Genomic DNA, 15,083 nt, shown 5'->3' with positions numbered 1-15,083 from the left:
CATGTTAAGTTTGCTGTGACATCCATTAGAGAAATGTGGATAATCATTAACAGGAGAAGCAGTGAATTATAGTTTTGCTTGAAATCAATCAGATAATCAGACATTATCTGACTCATTAGCCTCTGTCTTCTTTTCCCCAGAGTTTCAGTGTGAAGCCTCTTATTTTTTCGGATTATCTGCCCCTTGACATGCAGTTCCCCATCTTCCTGGTTTTCCTTGGCTCCCTTCTTCGCGCCTTTGTTTTTGTCCACATGTTTCTCACTGTTTCTCATTGCTGAGCAGCAGCAACAAAAGATAATATCAGCCTCAACTCGTCTGTTCATCACCTGTCAGATTAAGAGGTGACCGTTTACCTCCGGAAACATATCATTTCACACCACTTAACAAAAACATTTCTCATTCAAGCGTCTTCTGCTGGCACTTACCAGATTATTTTTAGGGGTAGTTATGCCATGATTGATACCTGTGTGTCACGCTGTTTACATCCAAAAGGTTCATGTTTTTACTGACGTTTACCTCTAGCGCATGCTAGCTCCTCTCAAGGCACACAATGTGAATAAAATTATGATTGTGCTTAGATGCTAATTGCCACCACCACACCAATAGTATTTGACTGTGTGCCTCTTCCTAGTCATGAAGGTTGTGACCCCAAAGGTCAAACACTTGACCCCTGAAGTTCTGCTGAGATTTGATTAGATATAATTAGGCCCGTTTGGAGCCTTTGTGTGCCTGAGTAGATACAGAGAGCTCTGTAGAGGTCTGTTCAAACTTCCACTGTTGGAGAGCATTTTCAAGGCCAGCCCCTGTTCTGGGAGACCCAACGCTGTATAAACTGTGTTGGTCTTACTGGTGACCTAAACATAGAGATGTCTGAAGTGAAACCTGTACCACTGTAATGTACAGTTAGATGCTATTTCATCTTGTTCAGAAGTTGGCTAGAACAAATTTACCAAAGAGTTTATGTGGTATGTAAATTTTGTTTTAAGCTTGTTTTTTCTTAGCCAGTAAATTATGGAGGCATCAACAACAATGCTAGCTAGCTAGCCTCCTAGTGCTAGTGTTAGCTAGTTCAACACACGTGCCTACATCAAGGATCTAAAGAGGCATCAACATAAGAAGGGAGAAGCGATGTAACAACAGGAGACCAGAGAATATCCTGACCACTGGTGACGACAGGCACAAAGTCAAATTAAAGTCATATCTACTCTGAGTCGAGTGATTGTAGTAATGACCCATGATAGTAACTGGAGTCCAGAAAGCAAGGCACACCGCGCAATCCTTTTAAATGTGGATAGAGTTTAAAGTCTCTTCAGTTACTATTTCCAGGTAAGAAAATATTAGTTTCCTACTCTGCTCTCCAAGTGGTAGCAAAACAGTGAAAAGTACAATGCAGACCCACACACATTTTTACCTAGACCCTGCCAGGTCTCTAGGCCTGTGTGACTGAGGCTTACTAGCTTTAGAACGTCTTATAATTAGCCAGAGTTTTAATTTTAGCATCAATGATTTAAGAGTTATTTGTTTTTTTATGTGACATTGTATTTGTGGCAGCACGGTGCCACGGTGGTTAGCAGTGCTGCCTCACAGTTAGAATACCATCTAGAAGGCGTTTGATTCCACCTTGGCACGGCCTCTCTCTCTCTCTCTCTCTGTGGAGTTTGCATGTTCTTCCCATGTCTGCGTGGGTTTCTTTCGGGTTCTCCAGTTTCCTCCCACAGTCCAAAGACATGCACCTACTGGGGTTAGGTTAATTGACTACTCTAAATTGCCCATAGGCGTGGATGGTTGTCTGTCTTTCCGTGTTGGCTCTGCAACAGGCTGGCGACCTGTACAGGGTGTACCCTGCCTCCTGCCCTATGTCAGCTGGGATAGGCTCCAGTCCCCCCCCGACCCTTAACAGGATAAGCGGAAGTGAATGGATAAATGAATGAAAAAAAAACGTATTTGTTTTCTCAAAGTGACGTCACAAATGTAGATTCCGGGTGGAACTTCTGGATATTGGACATTTTTGTGTTCATTTTAGTCAAACGTTTCATGTCGAAACATACCGCTATCACCTACCAGCCATGTGATGGTTTTAATTGAAAAGCAAGAAGTTGTGAAAAAACTGGTAAATTTGACCAAAAACACACAATATCGATTGTTACAATCCATAACCGCGAGTAGTTGAGGATTGATGATTTGGAGCTTTAAATCTAGTATCTGAATATTCTTGTACATTTTATAAGAACTACAATGTGTTTTGATAAAAAAAAAAGTAAATTTAACTCAACACAACAAACACCCTGTTGTGGTGAACTTCCTCTAAATAATAATACAGTTCTTCCTCGTTTTTATTTGTTTTTATTACTTGGTCGATTATAGATCATTACCAAGTTTGGCACATCACTTCAGGAAGTGGTTTAAACTTTCTCATATGGGTCAAATCTATATAAATATTTTCATAAGCATATTTTCACATTTCACTTGCCCAATAACAGTTTAATATTTATCAAGAATGACACGAGATGATTGGCAGTCAGCTGGGAAAAACCCCGAGGCATCATCATCATCGCTGCATATAATTACAAGTATGGGAATTTTTGTGAGACATTTAGGGCACCTCCCATATAACAGAAGACAGAAATGTGCCAACACAGTGGAAAACATGGCACCCGTCCAACTTAATTGTACCTTGAGGATTTTCAGAAGAAGATGTCAACTGTGAATGTTAAACACCTGGAACTGCTCACGACAACACAGCCATACAATCTGTAATAAGAAGTTTATTTTTCAACAGTTACAAAGAACAAAATATTTCAAAAGCATATTCATATGTTACATCGGCTGTACAGGGATTGAATGGCATGTGCTTTACTCTAAATGGAAGGAGAGCTAACAAAAAGAGGAAACTAGGAATATTTAAGTAATCTGATGAAAAAATATGAAATATTCCATGTCTAGGTACAAAATAGAAAAAGGATTAAGCAGATTATGGACTGATATTATACCCTGATACAGTGTTTAGGCCTCTTAACTGTCAGAAAGTCATTTACAACAACAAAACATGACAACATTGCCATCTTTCAATAGCTAAACCTCTTGGCCTCTTTGGTTCCATGATTAGGTATAATACATTTGAACAGAACTCAATTTTGCGTCTATAAAAATAACTTTTTTTTTTCAATGGCAGTTTCTATTGATTTTCTCATGACTAGTCACGCAACTCCTCAGTGCAAATACTCTAACAACCATTCGCTTTGAAGAATAAGCAAAAGATTACAGTGGCAGGCGGGTCGGTGGTTGGGCGTCAGGCAGGAGGCCGCAGAACAGGCGAGATAATGAGCAGGATCCGAGCCTCAGATATTTCTCTGAACCCAGGGAATAAGAACAAAATGTGTGACGGGCTTGTGAAATAACAGGTCGCTGAAGCGTTTAACCTGAAAATATCAAAGTGACTGAGGCCTGAAAGTGTGTCTCAAAGTGTGTTACGGTGCCAAACAGGCCGCGATGGGAACTCCACTGGGACACATTCATTTAAAAATCACTATTCGTGCATCGCATTTGGGTCAAAGTTAGCCCCAGTTAGCCTTTTTTTACATTTCAGATGATTATTTTTTTAATGGCAGTAAAACATTTTTAGATTAAAGAGAAGAAACAGATTATTTGATTGAGTTGACATAGCAATGTACCGGTGACATTGAAAGTAACTTTTGTACATTATACGTGCAGTTGTAGAATGATTGTCGGTTCTACTTGGAACCACTGATTGATATTTTACATACAAAACAGACAGTGCTTCTCAAAATGGGCTCCACAAAATAATTTGCTCTAAGTCATAATATTGTGCTGTATCAGTAAAAAGTGCATATATGCAGAAGTGGACCTTTTACGCCAATACAACAAGATTAATGTGGCCGTCACTCCCTTCCATGTTATCTTTGAGCCAAGAGCAACACATCAAGTAACATCAAATCCAAAAACAGCTAAATTGGTTTAAGGAGTAGCAGGCAGTCCTTGGACAGTTTTCTCCATTGTAAGAACCCCTGGACCGGAAGATATATTAGTTTAAGCTGCTGTGTTTGGTTGGTTGAAGAAACAGTTTAAATATCAACTTTACTGTGCAGCATATTCATTATTTAGCCAACCAAATCTGAAAAAAACCCCATCAGTAAATAGATTTATTAAATAAAACTTAAAATAGTGGAGTAGTTTGAAGACAAACAAACACACAGAGAGATATGCTGTATTATAGTCGGATAACTAATCTGTTCCAGAAAACATGAACAAAGTCACCATTATTAGGTTTAAGTAAATGCAGATACTGAAACTGCAGTCTTTCTCTGCTCATACAGGTGATGTATGGTTGATAAAAGTTGTTGTATATCCTGCTTTTTTTTTATGTAAAAATAATAATTTAAATGAAAGAACAGTGAACAGGAAGCTGATGAATGTTGTTTCATCAGAGCCTCCCACCTGAAGCCCGACCCACCACTGCCTGCCACACTTACATTTCAAGTACTGTGATAGTTTGTCACTAGAGTTTAAGTTCATCTTGTCTGATATATGGGTAAATACTATACATTGCATAGCTCATGCGGCACTTATTTATTTTAGAAGGACTGTGGGCGACGATACACCGCTTAAAGGCATTTCAATCTGCAAGTGCTATCAAAGTGTGTGTCAGGAAGTGCAAAGTTGCACCATCTCTTAGCTGAGTAGTTTGGCAACTTTTCACTCTCACTGACAGAAATAAAATTTACATTAAATATATTTTAATAAAGAAGGATTCAAACCTTCCCTTTCAAGAAGAAGTTGTAGTAAGGTGAAGGACATTTTTTTGCTTGTGAGGTCATTTCTGATATTCAGTCCACCATCCTCATTGTTGAGTAACTGCTGAAAAGGAATATTTGTTTGACCAGTACCTTAATGAGAAGATTGGGCAGTCAACTAAAGGGATATTTTTATTTATTTTTTTTTACCTTTGGTGATTCAAAGATCAACAAAGAAGGGTAGAAGTTTGTCTGGATTATCTGGAATAGGTCAAAAGATAAACTGATATGGAATTTCTGGAACTTTGGATAGTAAATGAGAGTTTTACAGATCTCTCTGGGGGCAATAGTTTCCTTGGTGCAAAGGTGAGATTGTCTTTTAGTGGTACAAATTCAAAGAAAGAAGGGTAGAAATTTGGTTGACGGAGCCAAACCCTCTGGAAAAGGGAAATTTCTGGAACTTTGGATGGTAAATGGGAGCTAACTGTACACTGACTAGGTGGGCTACTGTCAGATATACAGATTTGATACATAGATTGAAGCTAATTTAAGGTAGACTATTGAAAAGTGGGTTTTATTACCTTTAATGGTACAGCTTCCAAGGAAGAAGAGTGGAATTTAGTTAACTGACCAGTCGACTGGACAGGCTGCTACCTACATTCTGATGTACAGATTCCATTTGGGGTGAAAATTTGACACATACCTTGACTGTAAGGTGGGGTGGTCAACTAAAGGATATGTTTTGTTAACTTTAGTCAGTACAAGAAAAAAAAGGGAAGCTGATCCAGACCAATCCAAAACCTTTAGATCAGGTACAAAATTAATGCATGAAACTTCCAAAGCTTTGAATGATACTTAGGAGCTCATTAAGTATTTACATTAATTACTAACTTGGACTCTATAGATCAAATCCATGTTTGTCCAGCAATGAAGATGATGGAAAACTGTTAAGAGATTCATATCAGGAACATGCCCTCTAAATGATTTTCCCTTGAATTTAAGTCGCAACATCTCACAAAGCCAATTCTACCTTTATTTGGATAATTATTTTCTTGGTTTTGGTGTAACAGAAACCTTGTTGAAAATTTTACTGTGTAGAATATGTCAAAATATTCATCTTTCCATTCATTTCATGAATGTATTTCTGGAATTTGCCGGTTTTATCGTGGAACAAACTTTAAGTAAGGCCAGAAGTGCCAGAAGTGCTGTACGGTCCAAGCCAGAAGTGCTGTACGTTGGTGTAGCTTGAGTGGTGTGAAGATATTTTCAGTGCTTGTCCAAAGTGTTCCTTGAAAGAGGCATAGCTGAATCACCCCAACCTTCATTGTTACTCATGTAAAGCTCCACCTCCTCTGGAGACAGTATTTTCACATTCAAGGTTGGGTTTATGTTCTACTCATGAAGAGGTTCAACTGGCACCTACTCTAACAAGTTGAGTGATTGCAGAAAATTACATCAGATGATGCTGCTTTGTAAAGGCTAGTAGGTTAAGTAAGTCTTGCACACCTTAGCAAACCAGATCTTCATTATCTTAGAGATAACTAATGAAGAACTTCAGATATTGATTGTTTTCCAAATGGATATTTAAACATTTGGAAGAGAACTCTTCACTTCTGTTTGCAGGAGACTGAGTCTTCCACCACATATTATGAATATATCAACAAACATAAATATATATACAAGTTTTTGTGCAGGCATATATGAGAGTGTGTAGATATGTGTGGATGCGATTGTGTGTGCATTTTCTCCAATGTCCATAAATATTCTATATTCATTTTTTGTAATATAGTGAATCTGATTAGTTCTTCAGTTCCACTTTAAATAAACAGGAAAAAACATATTCAAGCACAGCCACACTCGTCCACAATCATGTTTGGAACATCCCGCTTGACGATGTTGTACTCGTCATCAAAGTAGAGCATGGACATGGTACTAAGCTTGGTGGGAATGCAGCAAGAATTCATGGAGCCCGGGCTCATTCCCCGCAAGCGGTACTGGTTCACCACTGCTGTGTGAAAGGACGAAGCCGAACCGGGGACACCTGCCATGTAGGCTGGGCAGTTCCCCTCACAGTAGTTCCCGTAGTAGCCCGACGGCGCGATGATCCAGTCGTTCCAACCGATGAGTCGAAAGTCTATGTAGAACTGCTGCCGGCAGCACAGGTTGCTGTTGCCATCGCATTCCAGGCCTCGCTTCCGGATCCGGTGTTTGCTGTCAGCCTGCCTTGCCTGTACCACCAGGAATGGCCGGTGGGACTCATCGTTGATGTTGAGCAAAATGGGCAAGACACCCTCTGCCTCGCAGCCCTCACAGCGGACATCCAGGTTCTGACGCCTGTCGCCTTTCTCAAACACCAACCGGACGGCATCAGTCAGTATAAAGGTGTGCCAGCCACTGCGTTTCAGCTCCACTCGCTTCTCCACCAGGTTCCACTTGCTGCCAAGGCCAGGCTCCTGGTAGTACACCTTCACTGTCACCTTCCGCCTTGCGCGCACCTCCATAGGTGCTGGCAATACCTTGAAGTAGAGCCAGAGGGTGGCCTGCGTTACATACAGGTTCTGGTTCCCCTCACTGGAGATCAGGAAGAACAGGCTGGACTGGGATGTCACCAGGTCATCTGAGGAGCAAAAACACATCAGAAGAATTAACAGTAAGAGAGAGAACACTCCATCTAGAAAGACGACTGAAGACTGAATTAAAGGACAGTGAGAGCTGGGGCACAGGGTTGGGGCATGGGGTTACAGTAAATGTGGGAATTAAGAAAAGACTGAAAAGATCTACCGTGATATAATAAGGAGTAATGGTAGGTTAGTTTGGGACCTAAGAAGAGCAGCTCAGGTAAAAAGGCTTTGAAAATGAGATCACATGAAGACTAACTGTCCTTACAATGAGGCCTGGGAGTGCAATACAGGGCCAGGAAGCCTCGGGAGACACAAAAAAGACTATTTTCATAACATTAGCTTGTTCTCAGAAACTTTGGCCACTTGTGCAGAGGCTGCTCATGGACACAGGGTTTTAGGCCTATTAGCTCATTTGAAGAATTGCAACTGAGAAATACAAATCCCCTTAAACCCAGTGATACCTTTAGACAGATTACTGCCATTGTGTTGCCCTTAGAACTACTCCAAGTACTTGAACTATGACAAAATGCCAAGATTGTTTGGTCTGAGCTGCTGTGTATGGTTTGCAATCCATCTCATTTATTTCTCTTGTGGGATTTATTCTGCAAGCCAGTTTTCCCATTAAAGAGGGATAAAGTTTTGATCTGGAGCAGCGACATGTAAATATCTCATATAATTGATGGTGGATGAAACAGGACTCCAATCAATCTACTGTGTTTTACATTTTGAGGCTGTTTATCTTGAGAAGCTTGTGGAGCTTTTAGTGTCTGGTTCAAACCTAGAACCTACCGCTTTGCTTTTATTTAAAGGCCTCAATGAGAATCTGATTGACGGCTGTCAGGTGAAGAAGCTTAGTGCCATTAATCAGGTCTGAACCTCCTGAACTCCGAGTGCAGCTGACCAGGATGAATTGAGACTGACAGCATTTAGGAGGCCACAGACTCCAGTGGATGAACTTGTTGTACCTCAGTGAGCTTTAACTAGAAAAAGACCAACCAGATATCATAAAAGCTTCCCTGAACTTGCTACAAGCCTTGTGAGAACACAAAACATAAATCTGCAAAAGCGTCAAAGATCTTCTAACTCCACAAGCTTCGCCTCATCTATCTCAAAATGAGGTAACCTCTGAGTCAGCAGCTTGGCTGTTACATCAAACACTCCCTGCAGATTAGTGCGCTGCTGTCACCATAAAAGTCACGGATGATGAAGTAAAGTGCCCACAAAAGGATAACAAAGGTTAAGTTGAGCTGCAGGCACAGATTTTGCAGGTGGCACATGTTCGTCTGTCACCACATATTCTATCAACCTGTAAAACCCTCGGATTGATCACTTATTCTAAACTGTAGAGATAAAAGTGACAGCTAAAATGCCTGTAATGCAAATATAAACAAACTCTCCGTGGCAGGAGGGGCCTGAATAGGTAGATATTGGTTTGGGGTTGAAGTCTACGAGGATTGTTAGATGAGCCAGCTGCACTGTCTTTGATGGGACTGAGGAAGTCGTAGATTCTTCTGGACAAGATAAACCCAAAGATTAAAGGATTCTGATATCAGTACGACGCTCGGGTTGATGGTAAGTGCTCTGAAAGAGTCAAAACTGACATATTTTTAATAAACTGCTGATCGGGCACTAGAAACGAAAGGCAAAAACCACAAATGTTTAGTCAGGATTAACAGACAGATGGATAAACCACACTGTGATGTGGCACTGGCCCAACTGAGTAAATTCCCAAAAAGAATTTCTAATGTGGTAGCCAAAACTTAAATTCAAGCTAAAATAAGCCAACACGATGCCATATAACCACTTTATTTTTAAATTACTTATCTGTTGTTTTCCTGCCTTGGAAGAAAACCAAACGTTTGTTGATACTGGCCATTTCCTGAATGGCTTTTCATTTGAAATCTGCGGCGACAAAAAATGCTGACCCCGCTAGTGGTTATGAGGTCAGTGGTGCCAAAATGAAAAGAGGAAGATAAGTAAATCATATCCTTGGCGTCCAAGTGGTCAAACAACAGAAGGCTGTTAAACCTCACTTGCTTCTCTTTTTTCTAAACAGTGAATAACTAGTTATGGCTTACTCAAAACAATACCAGCACCAGATCCTTGCATCAAAATTTGTGCTTGTGCTTTTTCTGGAAACTCATGTGTTTCAGCAACTCTGAGTTTGCATCGTACGCTCTAAGAAAATTACACAAAATGAGAAGTTAAAGTTTGATTCCAAAATATTTGACTCCAAATGTGTAAAAATGTGAAATCATGATGATCATTTGATATGATCAAAAGGTTCTCATCGGGTGCGGAAATGACCATCAGGTGATTGTTTGATGCTAAATGTTTCAAACTTGAACTGGGACATTAATCTGGCCCATTGACATCCACTGGGTCACTGACGACCAATCTAATGTTAGGGATCGGCTCGGGTTTTGGTTCCCTCAACTCTTTTTTTTTGCAGATTTTTAATCTGCTAAGAGCACTGAAATTGAAAACCATTTAATAGAAAAACTGTCAGATCAAAACTTGTGAGGCCTAATTGGAAATAAAACATCGTCTTGTTTCTGAAAATATTCCTGTTTGTCTGCAACAAAAACCAACCTTAACAATAAGAAAGATGCTGGAAGGGAAAAGCAAAATCTTAAAATATCAGAGTAAAATTAACCTTTTGCCTCATTAATTTTTTTATTTGATCAAAGACAAACTGCCTCCTGACACTGCATCCATCAGGTCTTCAGTAACATGGGTAGGGTTAGGTGCGCATGTAACCCTTTAAATAGAGGTTTTGCCCATTTGGATTGTGTCTGTGCATGTTCAGGTTGCAACCCCACTAGATCTAAATACCTGGGACTCCCCATCAGCTGAGAGAAAAATGAAGAACTTTTTTCAGAATTTGGATAAAAGGTGAAAGCTCTTCAAGAAATTAAATGAAGTCCAGCACTTTAAACACCTATTTGGCTTCTTCTCTTTTAAAAGAAGAAGAGGGAAAAAGCCTTTAGGAGAGCTTATTTGAAGGGTAACGTCTAGTTTCTGTTTAGCACATGTAAAAAAAAATGCAACTCTAACCCTACAAACCAGCCTGAGGGCTGGAACTGGCCCACAGACCATCTAAATCCACCCACAATGGCCTAGAAACAATCCACAAATAATCAACCAGAGGCAGCATTGTGCCAGATAATGTCGAGGCAAATGGCTCCAAAGAGCCTGAACTGCCATTTAACTTGAGTCCAGTGCAGCATCACTAACCTGTGCCGTCATGCATATCAGCCAAATGGCAATATGTGGGCTAATTTAAATACTCATATAGCATTTAGGAGAATTTTATTGTTAGTATTATTATTTCCTTGTAACCCGAGCAATATTTGCTTACCTTTGTCTAAGTCAGTATGACCCTCCAGAGATGCCCACCCCTCCTATAAAGGTGGATGTTAAGAGGTTAACAGTGACCAGGTTGCTGGCAACCAATAAGGGGTTAGGGCTGGCTTTGTTTTATACACATGCAAAAAAAAAAAAACTTTAAGACTTTCAGAAACTAGAAGATGTTGCACTTCAAAGAAAGTCTTTTGGTGTTGTTCTGTTAAAAGCTTTTTTATTTGGGTGGACGTTAACCAAATCCAAACCCCACCCTTTACCCCAGTGACCAGGTGGATGTAAAGAGGTGCAAATGTGTGCCTTTGTGGCCCTGAAAAAAAGGAACTACAAAGTTGTCCTGAGGTCCAGTCATCAGACCCATTTGTGTAGATTGTACGTGCAGGGACAGCTATCAACTTTTACTGCGCCCCCGTTTCTGAGAGTGTCCCATAAACACAGCAGCGAGTGAAGGCATCAGCTCAGACTCTTGGAAATTTATCTTGAAAGTCAGAATCCAAACTGTATGCCACTGTGACGCAGCAGCTAACAAACCAACGCCGTGCCCGCGAGTCCCTGTGTTTTTAGAGGCTGCAGTTAGATCACACACAAACACACACACACACGGAGTGATTTTTAATGGGGTGCCAGGCTGCAGGATTCAGCCCGTCAATCTGCATTCAGGCTGCACGACAACCAGCACAAAAGCTCTGACCTTATACTGAGGAGACTGATTCAACACAGGCCTGCCGTGTCACACACACACACACACACACACACACACACACACACACACACACACACACACACACACACACACACACACACACACCTAAACACATACGCACACACACACACATATAAACACACAGTATCCTGGATGCAGACACATGTACATGCAGGCACTCAAAGAAAAGCTGCACAAAAGCTCAAATCCTCCAACACAGGCAGGGATAAATGACACTGAAACACATGACATAATCAATGTGCACACACACACCACACACACACACACACACGCGCGCGCACACACACACAGACACTCTGAGTGCCGATTTGTTGATGTGGAAAGCAGATGTTTTGGAGAAGCGACGGCGAGCGCGCTGAGAGACGCACGTGGGCGAAGCAGGTGGCGTCGTTGATCATTTTCAGCCCCGCTCCTTTCAAGTAAAGCAAAACTGTTCCTGTGGGCCTTGTCGCCGTGCCATGTCCCCGCTGGCAGCCGCTCAGCGCCACTCAACGCAGCCAATTGGCAAGCGGACTGCGCCGAGGTGGAAGGTCTGCAACACAGCGGCCACAGAGAGAAACATCTGAGAGTATAAAAGGCTCTCAGCGGGCAGCGAAACCTCCGCCGACACCGAGCAGAGCGGCCCGAGTTTACACTTGGTTTTTACGGGAACCTGAACACAGCACTCAGATGCTCCAACTTTCTGTCACTCACTTGAATGCAACAGCCACGAAACTCCATTCAGAATGTGTCTAACTGTGTCTAATTTATAATCAATCTTCCTAAAGAATCACAAACTTTACTTTAGTGTGCATAAAATGACCCCAGTGAGCTTCTGAATCTGACAAAATTAGCATCTGTTATGCTTGACTTTGGGGGTGTTGAGGCTGGGAACGACCATGGCACCTTCACTGGGGTCAAAAGTGGTCCTCAGCTTTCTCCAGAAGCTGATTCTAGAAAGAAAAAACTTCCTGATTCACAGAACAACCTCAGGTAGCAGCTACAGCTGGCTTCTGGTTTTCAGGCTCTTGCACCAACATCTGTTCAACATCAGCATGTTCTCTGGGTTGTTTCTCACTCAGTCAGTATATAAAGACACACACACACACACACTTTAAACACACACACACACAGAGCAGCAGAGTTGGATGACGTTCAGTGTGTGTGTCTCCTGATCCTCCGGCTGCATGCATCAAATATCAGCTCACATCCTGAATTTCAGGAAAACAACAAGTGTCCTGCCTCCTTTATATAAACCTGCAGCCTCGGTGTCATAAAGATTAATCAGACACTACTTTTAAAAAATGTTCAATTAAAGCTTTCTGTTTATAAATTAGTGTTATTTTTACAGCTGCATGCTTTAAAAAAGTGCATGCAGATTTATTTTTTATGGGAAAACTTTAGTTTTTGGATTAAAAGCAGCTTTTGTGTCTTCATCGTTTTGTCTCGGCCACATTTTCAAGCTATAACTTTAAAAGAAGACTTGATGGATTTCATCTTGAACTTATTTTCTGCGCTGAAACAAAAACACAAATCCAACTCTGAGTGAGAAATCAAGGTGTTCTCTTAATTTTTGCATAAATAAAATTAATTAATGTAACTGAATTCATTTTAATTGAAAAATATGAACAATGTAACTTTGAACTAAAACCAGATGGGATTTTATGATTAAAAAAGTGAGATGTGTGTGACTCCTCTTTGAATTTAACCCTGAATAGATGGAGGATCGCACCTTTCTCCGCAAAGCTGATGATCTCCGAGCTCTCCTCCAGCACCTCGTTGCTCATCGGATGCCCGTCCAGATTGGGGATCTCCACCCTCCCGTCCTCCCGCAGCTTCCCGGCGTGCAGCTTCCGCAGCGCCGTCACCATGGCCGCTTTGGGGACCGGGTGCGTGATGTTGGGCCTCTCCCGCATCTGCAGCCTGCTTAAGATGTGCCTCTTGACCGCCTCTAAGAAGTCCCCGTCGAGCCGCCCGGACTCCGGGTCCTCCGGGCGAGCGCCGCCGCCGCAAGACGCGCAGGTATCCCGGGACGTCGTGTGCGCCTCCGTGTCCGTCCCGGGCGCAGCGGTGCAGCGGATGGAGAGGACGCAAGCCACGAGGAGTGCCAGTCTGAAGAGACAGCTACTCATTTTCTGTCTGAGGAGGAGCAGAAAAACTTTTCTCCCTCTTTTTGTTTTCACAGTTCAAATCATAAAGTTCAAAATAAGAAGAATAAACCCTTCAGCTGCGAGCTGCCTCCATGCGTAACGGCAGCCCGCTCAGGTCTGACGCGTTCACTCGAAGATGTGTGCGCAGGAAACCTTTTTATTACATCGCTACAAGGATGCCTGTGGTCATTCTCAGCAGCCTGTCAGCACCGTGAAGCAGAGTCCTCGGTAATCCGTTTGTTTGCGGAGTTTTGGGAGCTTCACGCGAAAAGCAGCATGGTCTGAGGATTCAGCATCAGCCCAGCTGGAAGTTCAACATATTCCACAAAGAGCAGAAGAGACGAGCTGAGTCCAAGTCCCCCAGGAGCATCTTTAAAGTTCAGTCCGTCAGGTGTGGCACAGCATCATCATCATCATCATCATCATCCTCACTCTCTACATGCAGCCCTGCTCGTGACTCCCGGTGTGCTGCTGTCGGAGTCCCAATGCGCAATTAAGAAGATGAAGAGAAGGTGGAGGAGGAAGATGAGAGGGAGGCGTGCCAGTGAGCGCACCGAGCAGCGTTTCCATTCTGCCGTGTGAGCCGCCACTCACAGAAAACTTGTTATATACAGGAAGGGGGGGTCTGAGGCGGGTGGGCGGGCCAATGAGGAGCGAGAGAAGCGGGAGGGGTGCGGTGTGAGTACTGTAACACTCCCTGAGGGGAAATTACCCCTGAAGGGAGGCAGACTTTAAACACCTGAACTGGTTACAGGTTTGCACCACCTCCACCCCAACCCCCGCAAAGAAATCCACAGGACTCCAACCACAGCTGAAGTAATCTGATTACCTGTAACAGGTGTGGGACGTGCTCATAGAACCAGAAATATGGTGCAATACTCGAAGAGGCAGAAAGATGAATGATACTGCTCACTTATTTGAACGTTTTTACAGTTCTGCACACTGTAACATCGGATGAGCAAATATATATATGTGTAAATATACAAATTTGATACCACAATTAATAATGTAACATCAACTTATACTGCATTAACTGTGTCTGTGCAGTACTCAAGGAGGATATATCACACAGAGTTAATACAGTATAGCAAAGTAAAAGAGCAGAGTACTTAATTTAATGCTGAATACACAGTTTAACTTCACTTTGGAAACTTTTATGATAAACATTCATTATTTCTGTTCTGGTTTCAGAACATAAAGAGTATTTACAGTATGTGCTAAAAGACAGATCTCAGTTTATTTTGTCGGGGTCATGTGACCCACAGAGTTACTGGAACATGTTTTTATTTTTATTAAATAATTACCACAAAACTGCTAAATTAAGACCATAAAGTTTCCATTTCTTAAGTATTTAAAATTCTTTATGTGGGTGGAAAGTACAGATAAGTAAACCTCAGGAACCGGAGACTCACATGAATCCAGTTAAATACATTCATTTAATTCAAGGAGAGACGACGTTTGAATTTATGGTGTGAATCAGCTTTTCTTTATGAAC

General features: G+C 41.8%; 1 protein-coding gene across 1 annotated transcript; it reads right to left on the bottom strand.

The window, feature by feature from the left end:
• Positions 1-2,814: 2,814 nt before the first annotated feature.
• Positions 2,815-14,154, bottom strand: LOC115796629 (inhibin beta B chain-like). Its single transcript, XM_030752996.1, has 2 exons — positions 13,171-14,154; positions 2,815-7,368 (listed from the first exon to the last, which is right to left on the bottom strand). Exons 1-2 carry the CDS (start codon positions 13,568-13,570, stop codon positions 6,593-6,595), a joined length of 1,176 nt encoding a protein of 391 aa, XP_030608856.1. The 5' UTR covers positions 13,571-14,154; the 3' UTR covers positions 2,815-6,592.
• Between the last annotated feature and the right edge of the window lie 929 nt (positions 14,155-15,083).

The sequence above is a fragment of the Archocentrus centrarchus genome, chromosome 2, assembly GCF_007364275.1.
Source record: "Archocentrus centrarchus isolate MPI-CPG fArcCen1 chromosome 2, fArcCen1, whole genome shotgun sequence".
In the NCBI taxonomy this organism is placed as follows: domain Eukaryota; kingdom Metazoa; phylum Chordata; class Actinopteri; order Cichliformes; family Cichlidae; genus Archocentrus; species Archocentrus centrarchus.
Note: the sequence above shows the minus strand (reverse complement) of the source record. Positions and strands in the feature narration are given on the sequence as shown.

What these genes read in the sequence shown, in the direction of transcription:
- LOC115796629 (XM_030752996.1), bottom strand. Translation starts at nt 13,570, where the DNA reads ATGAGTAGCTGTCTCTTCAGACTGGCACTCCTCGTGGCTTGCGTCCTC. An exon ending in CATCAGCTTTGCGGAGAAAG is followed by an intron (nt 7,369 to 13,170) that starts GTGCGATCCTCC and finishes TTTGCTCCTCAG; the next exon opens with ATGACCTGGTGACATCCCAG.